Source organism: Pinus tabuliformis, chromosome 1_1 (assembly GCF_031772625.1).
Source record: "Pinus tabuliformis cultivar Carrire ecotype Pingquan chromosome 1_1, CPIR1, whole genome shotgun sequence".
Classification (NCBI taxonomy): Eukaryota; Viridiplantae; Streptophyta; class Pinopsida; order Pinales; family Pinaceae; genus Pinus; species Pinus tabuliformis.
The window spans coordinates 418945342-418961465 of NC_142297.1; the positions used below are offsets into that span (position 1 = coordinate 418945342).

The 16124-nt window shown below is 37.7% G+C and overlaps 1 protein-coding gene across 2 annotated transcripts; it reads right to left on the reverse strand.

Moving 5' to 3' along the window:
* Positions 1 to 5614: 5614 nt before the first annotated feature.
* Positions 5615 to 12716, reverse strand: LOC149213489 (uncharacterized). 2 transcript variants are annotated; one of them, XM_089392029.1, is made up of 2 exons: positions 12214 to 12716; positions 5615 to 7232 (listed from the first exon to the last, which is right to left on the reverse strand). In XM_089392029.1, the coding sequence occupies exon 2, from the start codon at positions 6967 to 6969 to the stop codon at positions 5770 to 5772; it is 1200 nt and encodes a 399-aa protein (XP_089248155.1). In that variant the 5' UTR covers positions 6970 to 7232; positions 12214 to 12716; the 3' UTR covers positions 5615 to 5769. The 2 variants fall into 2 exon arrangements, with proteins under 2 accessions (XP_089248155.1, XP_089248154.1); XM_089392028.1 differs by having other exon boundaries at positions 5615 to 7235.
* Between the last annotated feature and the right edge of the window lie 3408 nt (positions 12717 to 16124).

The window sequence follows — 16124 nt, forward strand, 5'->3', positions numbered from 1 at the left end:
GCTTGGCCAAAAATAGAGCTAATCGAGGGATCCAAAGAAACAAAAAAAATAACTTCACATAGGGCTAGAATTAACACATCAAAAGGTGGGCTAAACCAAGCAAGCACAAAAATGAAGCTAAATGAAACTTTCTAGTCAGGGAGAAGACTGTCTAAAAGGCTTACGGAGTCAAAATCATGAGAGAAAAACACACCAGCCAAGATTGGGGACAACCCCTAATCTTCACTTACAGGCATCGGCGCAACTGCCTAACTGACAACAAGCGCCAAAGGCTAGTCGACGCGATTGTTCCTCAGCATATCTCGTTGATCGGCGCGACTGCCAGCAGATTAAGCGGGCTGATCGAGGAAGCGAAGAAAAAGAATAAAAAAATTTGAAACAGGGACTAGATCTGCTACTATGAATTTTAGACTCAGGCCAGTACGCAGGAGAAAAGAAACACAACCAAAGGGAAAAAGTGGAACTAGAAAAGTTCTCACGAAATCATCAAATCCAAGACAAACAAAAGGGTTGGGATCCCCAGTGGAGTCGCCAATTTGTGGTGAAGTAAAATTATAAGTGCGGACACAAACAAATTCCTCTATCCCGATAATGGGTTTAGCCACAACATATACATTCTATGAAAGATTTCCTTAGGGTAGAACCAATTAAGAGGGCCTACCTCTTGGTACGTTCATCACATTTGATGATGTCTTTGCTTGCTCTCTCCAGTTATCTCTCGCTTTCTTCTTCAAACACCTGAAACAAGTAAACAACAACAGACAACAAACGTGATAATAGACAAATTGTAATTCAACCTACTTAACAAGTCAAGAAGCATTAAGCCATGAATACATAAAATGACAAGTTATGTAGGAAATCAATTGATAGTTTCATATATTAATATCAAAGAGAGATTACAACCGTTTGTCTTGAAGTTGCAGTCCTTCTCTGACAAGACCAGGTTCCCACACACTTCTACTAGCATTCCATGATGGTCTCAATCCACAATAGTTTTAAAGCTCTTCGCTTTAGGCTTCACTCCAAACCAAATCACACTTCTCCCTCACACAACTAGATAGCTACAACTTCGAATATCTTGATGTTTACTCCAAACCAAAAGAGCACTAGCACACCAGCGTTAACACTAGTTTGTGCTTGGGAAGAAGAGATGTTTATATAGGATGAATGGATGGGAGATGGATCATCTTCTCATGGGGGAAGGGCTTATTTCTTTGAAGTAGTTCCATCATTATAGAGGAAAGGAGCCCAAACTGACATCCTCGACCCCATCCAACCAAACCATTTACCAGACTTCCATTACGAAGCTTCTAGAGCTGGAAGCTTCGACTCCTAATTTAAAAAACTTTCCATAACAAGACCGGCGCGACTGGAACACAGCTTAGTCGCTCTGTTCAGTGCTAGGGATAGTGCTAATCTCTGCACATTGGCGCAAGAGAGAGAAAGTTCATTAGCGGCAGTCTTGTAAACTGGGCAAAACAGAAGTTTTAGGGGAAATGGTGCAAAAGGGAATTGATCTGCTCATAAAGTGAGACATAATGGGAGTTTCTTCATGAAGGCAAAGCATGTGGGGTTAATTCTAGAGGTCCTCCAGGATCAAGGAACGGGGAGTACAGGGTCAGTGACAAAATGTTGTGTAACAACCCTAAAGAACAATTAAAAGGCAGTGATGGAAAATTTCCAAAAATAAATGATTTTTTGTGATGAAATATCAGAGTTATTCAAGGAAATGTGGTTTACAATGGCCATTAAAGGGGAATATACCAACAACCTATATGGTTAGTATGATTTAGAGGCAGATCATGCATAATACTATATGGGCAACCATAATTTAAAGGAAGATGGCTACTTTTAGATTCTATTTGATGCATACACTCCTTCATATGAAAAGCTTAACATTGAGGGAAGACATGAGAAAGTGGTGCTTGCTAGTTTCTAGTATGATTCTTCTACATTGGTGGTGTTCCTTCTAGAGCCACCCTTTTCTAGTTCCTTTATGGAGGATCCTCCCTATTTGGATCCGGATAACCATGGCAAGATTTTCGATCACTACAAGCAACCATTCATGTGCCTTCATTTGGGAGTCAATGTGGGCATTATGTCATGGGACCCTAGCCTTTTGACAATCTATTTAGTACTTCATGACTCTAATGTTGTGGGGTAGAAAAAAAGAATGCATTTCAAAATATCAATACCCTTAATGGTATTGTCACATTTATAAACAAAAGTTACAATGCTACAATGAGATTGGGAATAATAAAAAAAAAGTTTACTACAAAGTTGCCCCTGACCCTACATTAGAATATTAAACTCATCAAACATAATGATTTGCAAACTTTTCTTTATTGAGATTGGATAGATCGATGTTGGTCTCAATGGATGGAAACATCTTCATAGTCAATTAATCCTCATTATCATGATAGGTTTAAAGTCTTCCTTATTGGGGTTCTTCAATATGATTTCGCATATCTGATTTAATAATAAATTACAAGATCTTACAAATATTTTAATGAAGAAAAACAATTTTGTTTAATTAATAATGCTTTGTGATTATTGGGCTAGAGTTTCACAAGCCAAAGTATTTTCAAGCTGGGGTTTTAGAGCTAGGATTCTTAAGACTTTGCTTTTGCAATGAAGGTTTATGGATGAAGACCTACTCGCGTTTTATGATGTTCCATTAGAGGACCAACACATATAGTTTGATCTAGTGGAAAGTATATGTAACCTTGAGTCTCCCTCAACTTGACCCATGAAGATAGGGTCTCGATCATTGGAAGAAGATACAATTGAAACTCTTGGTGGGTTGGAAAGAATTGATGTTGGAAATTGGTTATCTAACTTGGTGACTCTAGTTAGTATGATGATGAACATGATTACATCAACCTTGTTAGGAAATCAAGCTTGATCATGAATGGTGTTGGGTAATTACATTCTTGAAGATCGCATGGATGAAGGGGATTATTCTTTGGATATAGAACCATTAGAGATTCTACCCCTAAAATAAGGGAATTCACTCCAATTAAATCGGAACCCTCAAATTTTGATGCTTGATTTGCTTAAGCTTTGAGTTTAGAAGAAGGAATTATAATGAAGGAGTAACTCCATGCCAAGTCCTCATTATTGAGTTGCAAATTCGTGAACTTATAAGTGACACATCCCCACTATATTCCAAGGCTTCCTTTCAAGAAGGCTTGGGACCAAGAGGACTAGAGTATTCACAAAAAAGAGGGAAGTGTGTTAAGTGCAAGTAGGAGGTTGTTAAGTTACCTTTGGGAAGAACATTGAGTTACACGATATAATGGATTTGGAGTACTCTTCCATAGCAAGTCACATAAGCAAAAGGATGGAAGGGGATACCTTAAAATCTTGGATGACAAAAAATTCCATAGCCTTGAGAGGATACCTCCTCAAAGAATAGTACCATTTGAGCGCTGGCTAGTTTAGGCTCTCAAGTCTGCAATTGACATAAAGATGATTCTTCAAAATACATGGAAATGGGTTTCACAATTCTTATATCTTAACAAATGACACTTGGATTTTGATGGCCACTTGTCTCACCTTGACTTTACTACGGTATGGGATAGGTTGCTATGGCTCTCTCTAATTCTACAGTTTAAGGAAGTACTTAATGAAATTGAAAATTCTTGAGGTCTTTTTTATGAAGCGAGTACTTCTTATTGTGACCTTAATTATTGCAAGGATAACCAATATTCTAGTGGGACCAAAACTCTCGAAAGGTTTGGTTGATTCCATAATAATTTTTATTATAGGCTATTTTGTCGCATCTAGTCAATAGGACTACAAACTGGATCAATCCACATCCATGAACATATTGTCATCATCCCTACACAAAACCCTAAGCATGATCTTTCCAAAAAGTCCGAGTTTTCTAGAATTAACTTCTCAGAATCAATGTTTTTGCCCTGAGTGCACCTTGCCCCTTTAGCGACCTGTGTTCAACGTTGGGCACCCTTCTGCACCAGCACTGGTCAGCACTAGTTTCTCCTCACTAGGGGCGCGTTGATTTTTGAAATTCGGAAAAATTAAAAATATTTCTAAAGCTTCCCCTTCCAGCAGCTTCCAGGTGTTGTTTTAACCATTTACCTTGGATAAGAAGCTCAAGTCCTATATAATCCTACCTTGGAGAGTTCACCTCTTATCACTTGAGCTCATCCTCCCATCATAAGTGTATGTCAAACTCATTATGGTAAATCCTAAACTACCATCCTTCTCTTATAAATTTATTGTCATCCATAGCATCAAGGTTGGAATTTGGATTTTGAATCTAAAGGAGTCATCATCTTCATGTATGAGGGTGACATTGAGGTGTGCTTTGTGACAAAGAAGGACAAGTCAACTTGGGCAGATATCTACAAGATCAACTATTATCATTGGTTGTAAACTCTCTCTTATTTCTAGTAATACAAAGAGTATATTGTTTTTCTATATGAGTTTTGTTACATTTAGATTCATGTATTTCAATGCCTTGTTGATTCATTGAATAGAGTAATTGAATTATTCTATCTAGATGTTGTGGATCCTTGGCTTGTTTTAGTTGCATGTGCAAGTTATAATTATAGTAATCGGAGCTACAATTTGAGCATACAAGCAAGGAGGAAAGTAAAGCTTGCAACAAATTCCAAGTAGGCTTATTTCCCATCCTTCAATTTCTCTAAGGAAAACTCTAGATTCTTTGACTTATGTTGTTCTAGACCATTCCACTAGGTCTAGAGAAATTACTTTTGTCCACAATACAAATTGACGACCATAATGGGGATTGTTTTCTTCCCTTAGTGGTTTCCTTGACATTAACACCTTTTTTCACCTCTTGAGTCGACTTTGATTGCCTCATTCAGACCTTGATTGACCCTAGGAAAACCATTTTCTAAGATTGATTTGAATTTTTTTGTGTTGTAATTTGGTCGGATCTACTTCAGTGCACCCCCTAGTCTGGAGACAGAGCGCTCTAGCACACCTCCTCCTTCTCTGCACCTACACTGCAGAGCACTAGTGTTTGCTCTGCACCTGCGCTGATCCCTGTAATATGCAAAAAATTGCCTCTTTTGCCTTGCTCTCTGATATGATTTGTTCCAACTAGTTTTCCTTCTATCTCTGAGTGTGTATTGACCTCTAGAAAGCCTTCACTTTGTTTGCTTTTGGTTTTAATAGCCTTTGATAAGAATTTGTTTGGATTTTACTTTGTTCTTGTCAATTAGGTCATTGGCAAACTTTTGCTTGATCATTATTGCTTGAAAGAATTGATATTACAGTCATCATTCTGTATTGTTTCTCTTTTCAGTGATTTAGCAAGGATCTTCATTTTCATTTCATTTAGCAATTGAAAGGATTGAAAAGAAAAATCTCATAATTTTGCATTTTGCATTATAATTAGGGTTTTGTGTGAGAAATTGGAAATTGGAACAATTTTTTTTTAACCAGAATGAGTATAGTTATGTATTAAAAAGTCGCACCCATTCGCAACAAAATTGGGGAATTACAACAGTTTATCCATGCTTTTACAAGCTAGTAATGATTTATTTGTCCATCTAGTTTGTTGTAGTAGATATAGATATACCGCCTACAAATGTTTCCCATTTTGGGGTATTTACAGCTATAGCTTCGACAAAATTGAGATAGAAGGTATATACATTTACAATTCATCACGCTGATAAAAATATTAAATAAAACCAGAAGAGATCAGGTGTCCATTAGAGTTGGCCAGTTTAGATCCAGGCCAGGAGAAGCATCTTCTGAGCCTTCGAAATTCTCCTAATTTGTCATGCCCTCCATGTTTTCCTCCATGCCTTCCTCCATGGTTTCCACTTTAATCTTCAGATTTTTCAGCGGATGTCGCAGTGCTTCCACCTCGTCCTCCAATTGTCTGATGCATTTCCTTTTCTTAGGCTCCCGTTCTTGCATAACCATGTTCTCGTGAATTTGTTGAGTGTGACCTGTAGCTTGTTGTTGCCAAAGTAATTGACGAACAGGGCCACAAATAGGGCATTCCATTTCGTGACAACGTTGATGATGACCTAGAAGAGTCCGGGATCCATTGCAACGTGGATAAGGGCAATCATTGTTGTGGCATTGAGTTATGTGTGCCCACAGCTGCTGGACAGCAGGACAAAATCGAATTTGACATTGACCTTCTGGAGCTCCACATTTACTAGCATGGCGCAAAAAGAGTAACCAACGTTGCTGTTTGATATATTGCACTTTACGTGCTTCAGCATCAAAAGTTGGCTGGACATTCCCTGCAGTGTTTCCAGCTGATGTTCTACCTCTTGTTTGAGATGTTGGAGCAGACATCAACCCATTTCCAGAAACTTCTCGAGGAGGCTGATGCTGTTGAGTAAGATCTTGAGTCAATACTTGTTGTGGACCCTGTTGGTGTGGCTGTTGGCACTGTACCAAAGGTGGAACTTGCTTTGGAAGCTGAAATTTATCCTCAGACTGCAGCTCCTGCTTTACCGGCAAGCTATCTTCCTGTGTAACTTGAGCAGCAAGATCATTACTACTATTATTAGATTGGACTTGCTGTCTCTGTCCAGGCGATAATGCATGCAGCTCCTGCAATTTTTGAGAATGTTGTGGGTTTAGCTGCTGAGAATTCGACAAGTTATCATTCAGTAATTGAGGTTGTTTACTTGGGGGTACTGAAAACTTTTGATGTTCTGACAATTCTTTCTCTGATGACTCCTGATGCGATTCAATGCACCCTTGATTTTGTACAAAGAGTAGTGATTCAGATTGATTCTGCACCATATTTTTCCTTTTTAACAATAATTTTTTCTCTTGCTGGCACTGTTGCATTTGTTGGTGTGAATGAAGCTGCTGATATTGAGGTTGCTGTTGCTGATGAAGGTGCTCTTGCTGTGGGTGCTGAGATTGGTGCTTTAAGTGTGGCAGCAGCTGCAGCTGTGATTCAAGTGACGGCACCCTTCGCAAATGGAAAAGCAAGAAGCACATTTGACACTTGAAAAAAAAAACGTGTAACCCAATCCCTCCACCCGAATGTTTTTATTGTGAAACCATTGTTGTCTTTAGTGACATGCCTTTCATGAATGTGCATGTAAGCAAGTTTGCAGTTAATCTTTAGAGGCAAAATAACATGCCCAAGCTTGAATTTTGACGTTATCTAGTTCCATAGCTCTGCATAAAAATATCTGCATTTCGTTGAAGTTGTACCAAATCTTCAAATATCCTTCACAAAACTCTTCTTCAAAATGCTGCTGCTGAACAAAAACATACAAAGTCAAGATGGAAATAAGTAGGATGTATCTGAAAACTAAAAATTCCAGGAAAAAATATAAATCAGTGCACTAAACAAAAGTTTAAACCAATATTGCAAGTTGTAACTGTTACAATCAAGTCATAATAGCATTTGCGAGTGTTTATCAACCAAAGCAACCATAATATGTAAACATCTGCAATAAATTACGATAAAGATATAGCCCTCCTTACAAAAAACTTTTAACTTAATTATCGATTTAAGGCAGGGGTTTACCAAAGAATGTCTCGTGCTGAAATATTTTGTTTGATAAAAAACAAAACAATAATGACTACAAGAAGCACAACCCATGTGCAAAATAGTTTTCTTAATACAAGCAACAAAACAGGTTGCTTCCCCTCAAAATAAGTCTCAATGAATGACGAAAATGGATCAAAGGAACTAGAAAATACAACAAGTCAAAACAGATATATGATAATGTCTAGGGCAACTCCTAGGCACAAAAAACAATAAAAATAAAGATAGAATAGGAAAGGGTAAACGCAAAATGTGAACCCTAAAAGAAAATAAGGATAGGTATATTAAAATGTAGGATAAGAGACTCTGCATCAGAACTAGAAGTAGATGAGGAGCTATTGCCCTCATCAATCACTGTCAGGTACCACTATTTGAGAATGTCCTCTGGGAAATTAGGAACCTGAATAGACCATGCTGGATAATCATAGGGGAATCCAGGTAACTGTTGAATCAAGTCATCATAGCGTTTACAAGTGTTTATCAACCAAAGCAACCATAATATGTAAAGTTTAAACATCTGCAATAAATTACGATAAAGATATAGCCCTCTTTACAAAAAACTTTTAACTTAATTATCGATTTAAGACAGGGGTTTACCAAAGAATGTCTCATGCTGAAATATTTTGTTTGATCAAAAACAAAACAATAATGACTACAAGGAGCACAACCCATTTGCAAAATAGTTTTCTTAATACAAGCAATATAACAGGTTGCTTGCCTTCAAAACAAGTCTCAATGAATAACGAAAATGGATCAAAAGGAACTAGAAACTACAAGAAGTCAAAACAGAGATATGATAATGCCTAGGGAAACTCCTAGGCACAAAAAATAATAAAAATAAAGATAGAATAGGAAAGGGTAAACGCAAAACATGAACCCTAAAAGGAAATAAGGATAGGTATATTACAATGTAGGATAAGAGCCACTGCATTAGAACTAGAAGTAGATGAGGAGCTATTGCCCTCATCAATCACTGTCAGGTACCACTATTTGAGAATGTCCTCTAGGAAATAAGGAACCTGAGTGGACCAGGCTGGATAATCATAGGGGAATCCAGGTACTACCTGAAGGAACTGTCCTAACTTCCAAGGCCAAAGAGGAAAATCTAATAATGAGCAACTCTCTGCTCAATAATACTGAGATACAGTCCTATGTCAAAGCCCACTTGAGCAGGCATCTCGCAATGATCTTCTGGAAATGGCCATTTATCAACAGAACAGTAGAGGGGGAACTGTCTCACCGACCTACTTGACCTCTGTATTCATGACAGTAGCATCTGCAATGCAATTAATGCCTCCACCAAAATATGCTAGATGAAAGAAGTGATCAACCTACTGGAACTAGGCCTTGTTAAGATATCATAAGGCTTTTATGGTCACCATATATGTCTGAACAATTCACAGTTCATAAAACAAAAACAAATGCACATGCTGCCTTCAATGACCCCAACCAACCATGCCTCTAGTACTAGATAGAGTGTAAATGAAAAATCAAAGCAGAATTTTCAGTCTTAGACCAAGGCTAATATCCACACGTGCTCTCCAGTCAGCATTTCACTTGTCTATTATAAACAACACTCATCATGTGCAGACAAATTAGAGAAATGGTCAAACAAAGCATTTTTAGCACCAGCACCATGATTTGATCTATTATGAATTCCTTTAAGACGGACTCAGTTTACAAACTAGCTATTAATGTAGTAACGTTATTGTCCAAACAAAGCTGAAAAGCACAGGCAAGAAGGCAACAGCTCTAGCATTACTACAGTTACCAACAAAGTTCAGAAACACAGGCACTAAGACAAACAGCTATATAATCAATTTAGTTGTCATCTGAGTAACGTTTACCGGTGCAGGCATCAAAGATAATCACAAAATTGAACAGTGCACAACAATCAGGCAGATCATTGTAAACATCACGTGTCTGTTGTCATTTAGAATAGCAATATCAGTGCCAAAGGCAACTGCTGGGCAAAAAAAGATGTACAAAGGGGAAAGCACAAGTGGACCCTAGAAAGGGGGAAAAAAACAGGTATATCAACATGTAAGATAACAGGCACTACTCTGCATCTTTAGTAGAAAAGAAGCTATTACCATTAAATCCAAATTTCCAATTACCATGGAGATGCCAATATTTGAGAATTGTTCTCTAGGGAATCGTCAAACATGACTGTAACATGCCTTATAATCATCTAAAGGGTCACTGAATGTTTGATCAGACTGACAAACAGTCCCACACTAGAACTGACTAGAGCAGGTATGTCACAGTGATATCATGGCAGTGAGCCAAGGCAGTGTAGAACAGGAGAGGGTGCACTGTCTCACCAACCTACTGCCGTCAGTATCTATGGCTGGTTTATCTGCAAGAAATTTGACGCCTCCATCGCTGAAATAGGATAAAGACATAAGTGATCGGCCTTACAGATTTGGGCCTGTTTAAGGTTTCATAAAAGTTTTTTTGTGGTATCATATATAAATGTATTCACAATTCCTAAGACAAAAACTAATAGACATGTCCATTTGTTTGTTATCAATAGCAAAACTCATACTGTGCAGACAAATTAGGGCGAATGTCTAAATAGCGCGAGTTAGCACCATAATCTCCATATCAAACAAGTTATTGTAATCTGCCAGATTAGTGCGCAATGGGACCCACATTTTGATTAATTATGAACTCCTTCAAGGTGGGACTCAGTTTACAAATTAGCTCTAAATGTAGCATTATCACTGTCAGAGTAAAAATGAGATAAACAGATAACAAGGTAAACAGCTCTAGTATTACTACATTATAATCCAAATGAAGTTTATATATACCAACAATTTGCAATAAAGGAAACAGCTATATAATCAATACAGTTGTCATGTGAGTAAAGTTTGCAGGCACACCCATTGAGGTAAAGAGACATTGCAGTAAGCACAAAATTGATCAAGGTACAACAAACACATGTATCATTATCAACTGAAAACTTCACTTGTCTTTTGTAAACATAACAAATTCTTTTGTGAATACAATTTCCAAGGAAACCTGCCCAGCACTTTCCCTCATTCGGAGGATGACACCCAGGATAAACAAGCTCATATAGAAGCTCGAGGCTTTGTCAACGTACTCATTTAAGAGCTCAACATATCACTTGGAAGAATTGAACCCAAGTAGAGAGGATAACACTCCTCACAACCGCCCTTGCTAGACCCAATAAACTATTGTAAACATTACAAATTGCAACAAGCAGCTTGTATATATTCTCAACCAGAAATTTTATGGTCTGTTATAATTATGAAAAATTGCAAAAAGATGTCAGGCACTGCTGTCAAAATTCTTAAAAGTAGCTGCCCATTAAAGGAGCTTAAGGGTACAGGAAATATGTCATTAATGAAAACAATAACTAGATAGAGAATAAGGCAAAGGAACGTAACCATGGGTTTTGTATTTTTTTTTAAGATTACAAATCAACCATTAAAAGCTCTAAAATAGGGCTTCAAATGCATCTATAGAGTGAAAAAAATGTCTTGCCCTGAATTATATTACTTTTTCATGGAGCATTAAAAAATGCTGCTGAGCCAGCAACTAGTAAAAACCAGTAAACCAGATAGTCAGATCATTAGACAATACAAAAATAAATAAAACAAGCCTTTTTACCCTTTTTGTGATACATGGGAAATTCATAATTCTGTGTATTCAAGTCATACATTCCTTTGTCAAACACTCAACAATCACCACAGTGGATACAAGGACAAAATCAATAATGGGTATCAAGCACAGCAACTCCTAGGCAAAAAACACATGAACCTAAAATCTGAGCTGTGTCCTCCATAGAGCCAGCATGATACTGCCAAATACCACTTGCATTCAGGATCATGCAAACTTACTGAGATGACATCGAGACGAAAACCAAGACTTTCAGCACAGAAACCTACAACAATGCTTTCGACGACAGGAAAAGTGCTCATTGATTGCAGCAAGGAAATGGATACCAGTTCTCTGCTACGACCTTACTGCACGTAAATTCGGCAAATTTGGCAGCAAAAAAAAAGGGTTTCAAGGACACCGTAATCTGAAAATTCTACTTTCGATAAGCCATATAGGTTAAGGGTTTCTTATTATCGGTAATTAATTGGGCACATTGAATATCGTTGTAAGAATTGAAGAGAAATATTGAGATTGTACTGAGAACTAGAAGCAAAGACGTCAATGGGACGAAAACTACAAGGGATGCTTAACGAAGCAGAACTTATAAAAAAAGAAACATGGCAAGATGTACATTCTAAAAAAAATAAAATTGGATAGTTGTTAATAATACTGTAGAATTTTTACTTACTAAGATTAAATCGACAATATAATATACTCATAAGTTCCATACTTCTTGAAGATGAAACACCAACGTTTGAAAGCTCTTAACTAGGGTTTCAATTAGTAGGGCTCAGAAACAAGCAATAACCCAATTAAAATTAGAATTTTAGCATAGATTTTTTTCAGAAGAAAAAGCAGTATTGTATTTATATTATGTTCAAAAACAGTTCTGAATATACTTCTGTAAGAAAATACTTCTGCTACATCCAATTACTGGTATAAAATCAGTAAAACGGAAATTCATATTTAATTGGATTCACAAGTAAATATGATTGTTTTTCGTTTCTTCCCCACAATTAACCCTTGAATTCATATAACATTAGGCAAACCATGCATACCTGCATAACTTCACTAGCAATTGAGCGGGAGACCACCAAAAAATAAAAGGGTTAAAATCGCGATCGCAAAACCACCCGAAATTTGCCGGCCCCAGCTACGGCCTCAGCAGAACCAATATAAAACCACTCGTAAACTCGCCGCGAAATTAACTTCATATCTGCATAACTTCACTAGCAATTGAGCGGGAGACCTCCAAAAACTAAAGGGTTAAAATCGCGATCGCAAAACCACCCGAAATTTGCCGGCCCCAGCTACGGCCTCAGCAGAACCAATATAAAACCACTCGTAAACTCGCCGCGAAATTATGAAATGGCATGAGAAGTGTAAAATTAAGAGTTTCGGGACCAATTCCAACAGGCCGAATGGTAATTCAAAGAGAATTCCCAGATGGGGCGGTGGAATCCATTCACTAAAATAGGTTATTTTGCTCTAAAGTTTGAGTTCTGCCCACAAATTCTGCAAATTTGGCTACTGGGAAAGGAGGGTTTGAAGCATGCTATAATCTAAGATTCTACCTCGATTTGGCCATTTAATATAAATTTAAGGGTTTAATTGATATAATTAATAATTAATTATGGGCATGGATAACGAAAATAACATTGTGAATGGTTTATTTATGATTTTTTCAAATTATGGTTTATTATAAATATGTAAGCATTATATTTATGTGGCTGTTGGGGTCATGAAGTTCTCTATAAAAGTGTATTATGGTGTTATTGTGTTTTTCATATAAATATTATGTGGGTGTGAGTATTATTGATTTTTTATATAAATATTGTTATTGGTTATTGTTAGTTAAATTTAATTGAAATAAATTATTATTATTATTATTTAAAATTTGATGGAGTCAAAATGTTTCAATACTCAAAATTGATGAAGTCAAACTTATTTGAATGGTTAAGATGTTAACATCATTTAGTTACAAAGAAGTGAAATTAAAACATATATCTAAATAAGAAATAAAACATTTTAGCTAATATCAAACACGATTGACGAGGAGGTTGCAATGGCTCTTAGTCTGAACTGCGTCGACCAAACCACCAGAGACTCCGCATGCATGAAGCTGGAACGTGCACGAACTGCATCGGCTGCTTTCGGTGCACCAAGAACAGGGTTTTTTCGTTTTCTGCAGAAGACAGGGCTTACAAGAAGAAAAGATCTGAGTTTTTGGCCAGATCTGTTGAATACGGTGCTGCACCAGGTGGAGAAGACAACTGCAAACGCCTCCGAGATTGCGCTCTGTGAAGACGCTGTCTCTAGCAAACACGGAGCCCTCAGGACGAAAAACCGCCGATCCTGCCACAGGTATGAAGAAATAATCCAGGTGTTTGCAAATCAAAGCGCAGATCTGTATTATATTGCTGCTGATCTTGACAACCATAGGCTCAAACATCCGCCATCGAGCCCCGATCGGGTAATATACCCACAGATCCGTGGCAATGAGCATAGATCGAGCCTCGGGCTCGTAGATCCAGACCTGCTAATGGCAGAACGACCCTATTTATGGTCAGATCTAGAAGCTCACTCACTGCCAGAGCACACGGACCTGATCTCGAAGGCAGACCAACAACAGAAGGGATATTTGCGTGATACCGGGTTAGGCGGATCAGGATCACAGCCAGAACCCAAGCAACAGGTAACATCACTTTGTTTTCAGATTTTTATAAAACCCCCTGTGGGGAAAACCAGTCTAGTGTGGGTACATGCAGGAAGCACCATTATGCAGTTGAAACAACAAATATGGGCAATGATGGGATACCCTGTTCAGATCCAACATTTGGTCAGTGGTAGGTGGTCCCTTCAGGACAGCAAAACCATGAGAAGCTATGATATTAACCCAGAAACAACCATTGCTTTGAACTTTAGGCTGAGAGGAGGTGCTCTGCCCCAGGGTCCAAGCTCCTCAGGAGGAGACAAGGGGAAAAACACAACAGCTCAGCATCAGCCCAAGGGAGGCTCCTCTTATAAAAACATCTTACAGGGAAACAGAGATCCAGGGTCCTCTCCAGATCAAGGTGGATATACACCTAGGCCATACATAGTAGATCAGCTAGGGCAAACCCCAGCCCTAAACTTTGATTCTACAGGACTTGAAGATTTCGTCAAGCCATATGAAACACAGGCCCTAATCTGCCGATTTAACAGTTTTTGGCCAAAGCCAATGGATCTACTTCGCTGGATCTTCACCAATTGGACCATGGAATGTGATATTCATCTATGCTCCAAGGCGTTTTTCATTGTTAGATTCGCATCCACGGAAGTCAGAGATACAATCATCAGTACAGGGCCGGTTTTGGGGAACATCGGGTCTTTTTATGACCCCATAGTTTCTAGATTTTGATCCAAACAAAATGACTGTCTCCAAAATGCTGGTCTGGGTCCGCCTATATAACCTCCCTCTTCACTTTTAGAGTGAACGAGTTTTGGAAGGAATTGGGAACAGCATAGGGAAATACATCAAAACAGATCTGGAAAGGACTGATGAGAGGATCTACACTTTTGCACGCATTTGTGTGGAAGTAGATATAAGTAAAGGACTACCGGAAAGCATAAGGCTAGTATACAAGCAACAAAACTGGTTGCAAGGACTAGACTACGAAAACACTGCTTTCAGATGCAGGAACTGTAGGCTGACAGGACACTTGCAAAGTACATGCCCAGAAGCCAAGAAAGCAAACAATAAAAAGAAGCAGAAAGGGAAGCAGAGGAAAGGGTGGCAATTCCCCCCTCCTGACTCAGAGGACGATGAATCAGAAGCAGAGGAGGAAGTTACCCCCACAGAGAATACTGAGCATACCCAAGGAAAGGAGACTCAAAAGGAAAACATATCAGCCAACAAGGTTTCACAACTCCATTCGAATCAGGCAGAGAAGACAAGCGAGGATCAGAGTATGGGAGGGATCAAACGGCATCACCACTCAGACACTTCAGACTCAGACAAGGATACAGCTCCACAGAAAGCAGAAACACAGTTAATCCTAACTTCGATCGAGCCCACCCAAGGGGAGTGGCGCAAGGTCGAAAAGAAAAAGGGGAGAAAAACATGAGGTGTGAGTCATCTACTCACCCCCGGGAACCAGTTTTTCTGTCCTTTCCTCCTTTCTTTTTTCTTTTTTCTCATTTTTTTCTAAATGCACGGTAGCCTCGCTACGTTTGCATTGTGTGCGAAAGCACACGAGCCCATTGGGCAACTTCTGGTAATGCTTCAATGCATATGCTTTGTGTAACTTTTCATTTTTTAAATAAAAGGTTACCGCTTTTTTCCTGTGGAAAAAAAGAAATAAAACATTTTAAATGCATTACCAAAATACTAAGATTTTATTTTAAAAATAAAAGAGAATCTTTGTTTATCACTATTTTATATTTTGTTTCAAAAAGATGTCATAAAATAACAAAACAAAATTACACTTACAAACATTAAAAAAATTCTACATATGTAACTATGACTTATTAATTTTCTTATATGTTTTGAAAAAATACTATAAAATAATAAAACACAATTACACTTATTAACATTAATATACTTCTACCTATGATATATTAATTTTCTTATAGGTTATAATCCTTAATAGTTATAGTTTGTAATATATTAGGATTCTAATATATTTAGATTATGGATATAATTTTTATGTTTCTAAATAATTTGTAATTTTGAGTAGTTTAGGTTAAATAATTGTATTTTTTATTTAAGTGTATTAAAATTGACATCAAGTTTGCTTAATTAATATGGTTGAGAGGAAAATTTGTTATTATTCTCATTTGATTTCAAACCTGACTTGTGACATTTTACTCTTTGTAAGCTAATTGTTTATTGATACTCTTCACAAGTCTCAAGGAATATCTTGCTATTATTTATGAGCTGGGAGGTGAAGTGGTTGGTTACATGTAACAAAAAATTATATATTGTCAT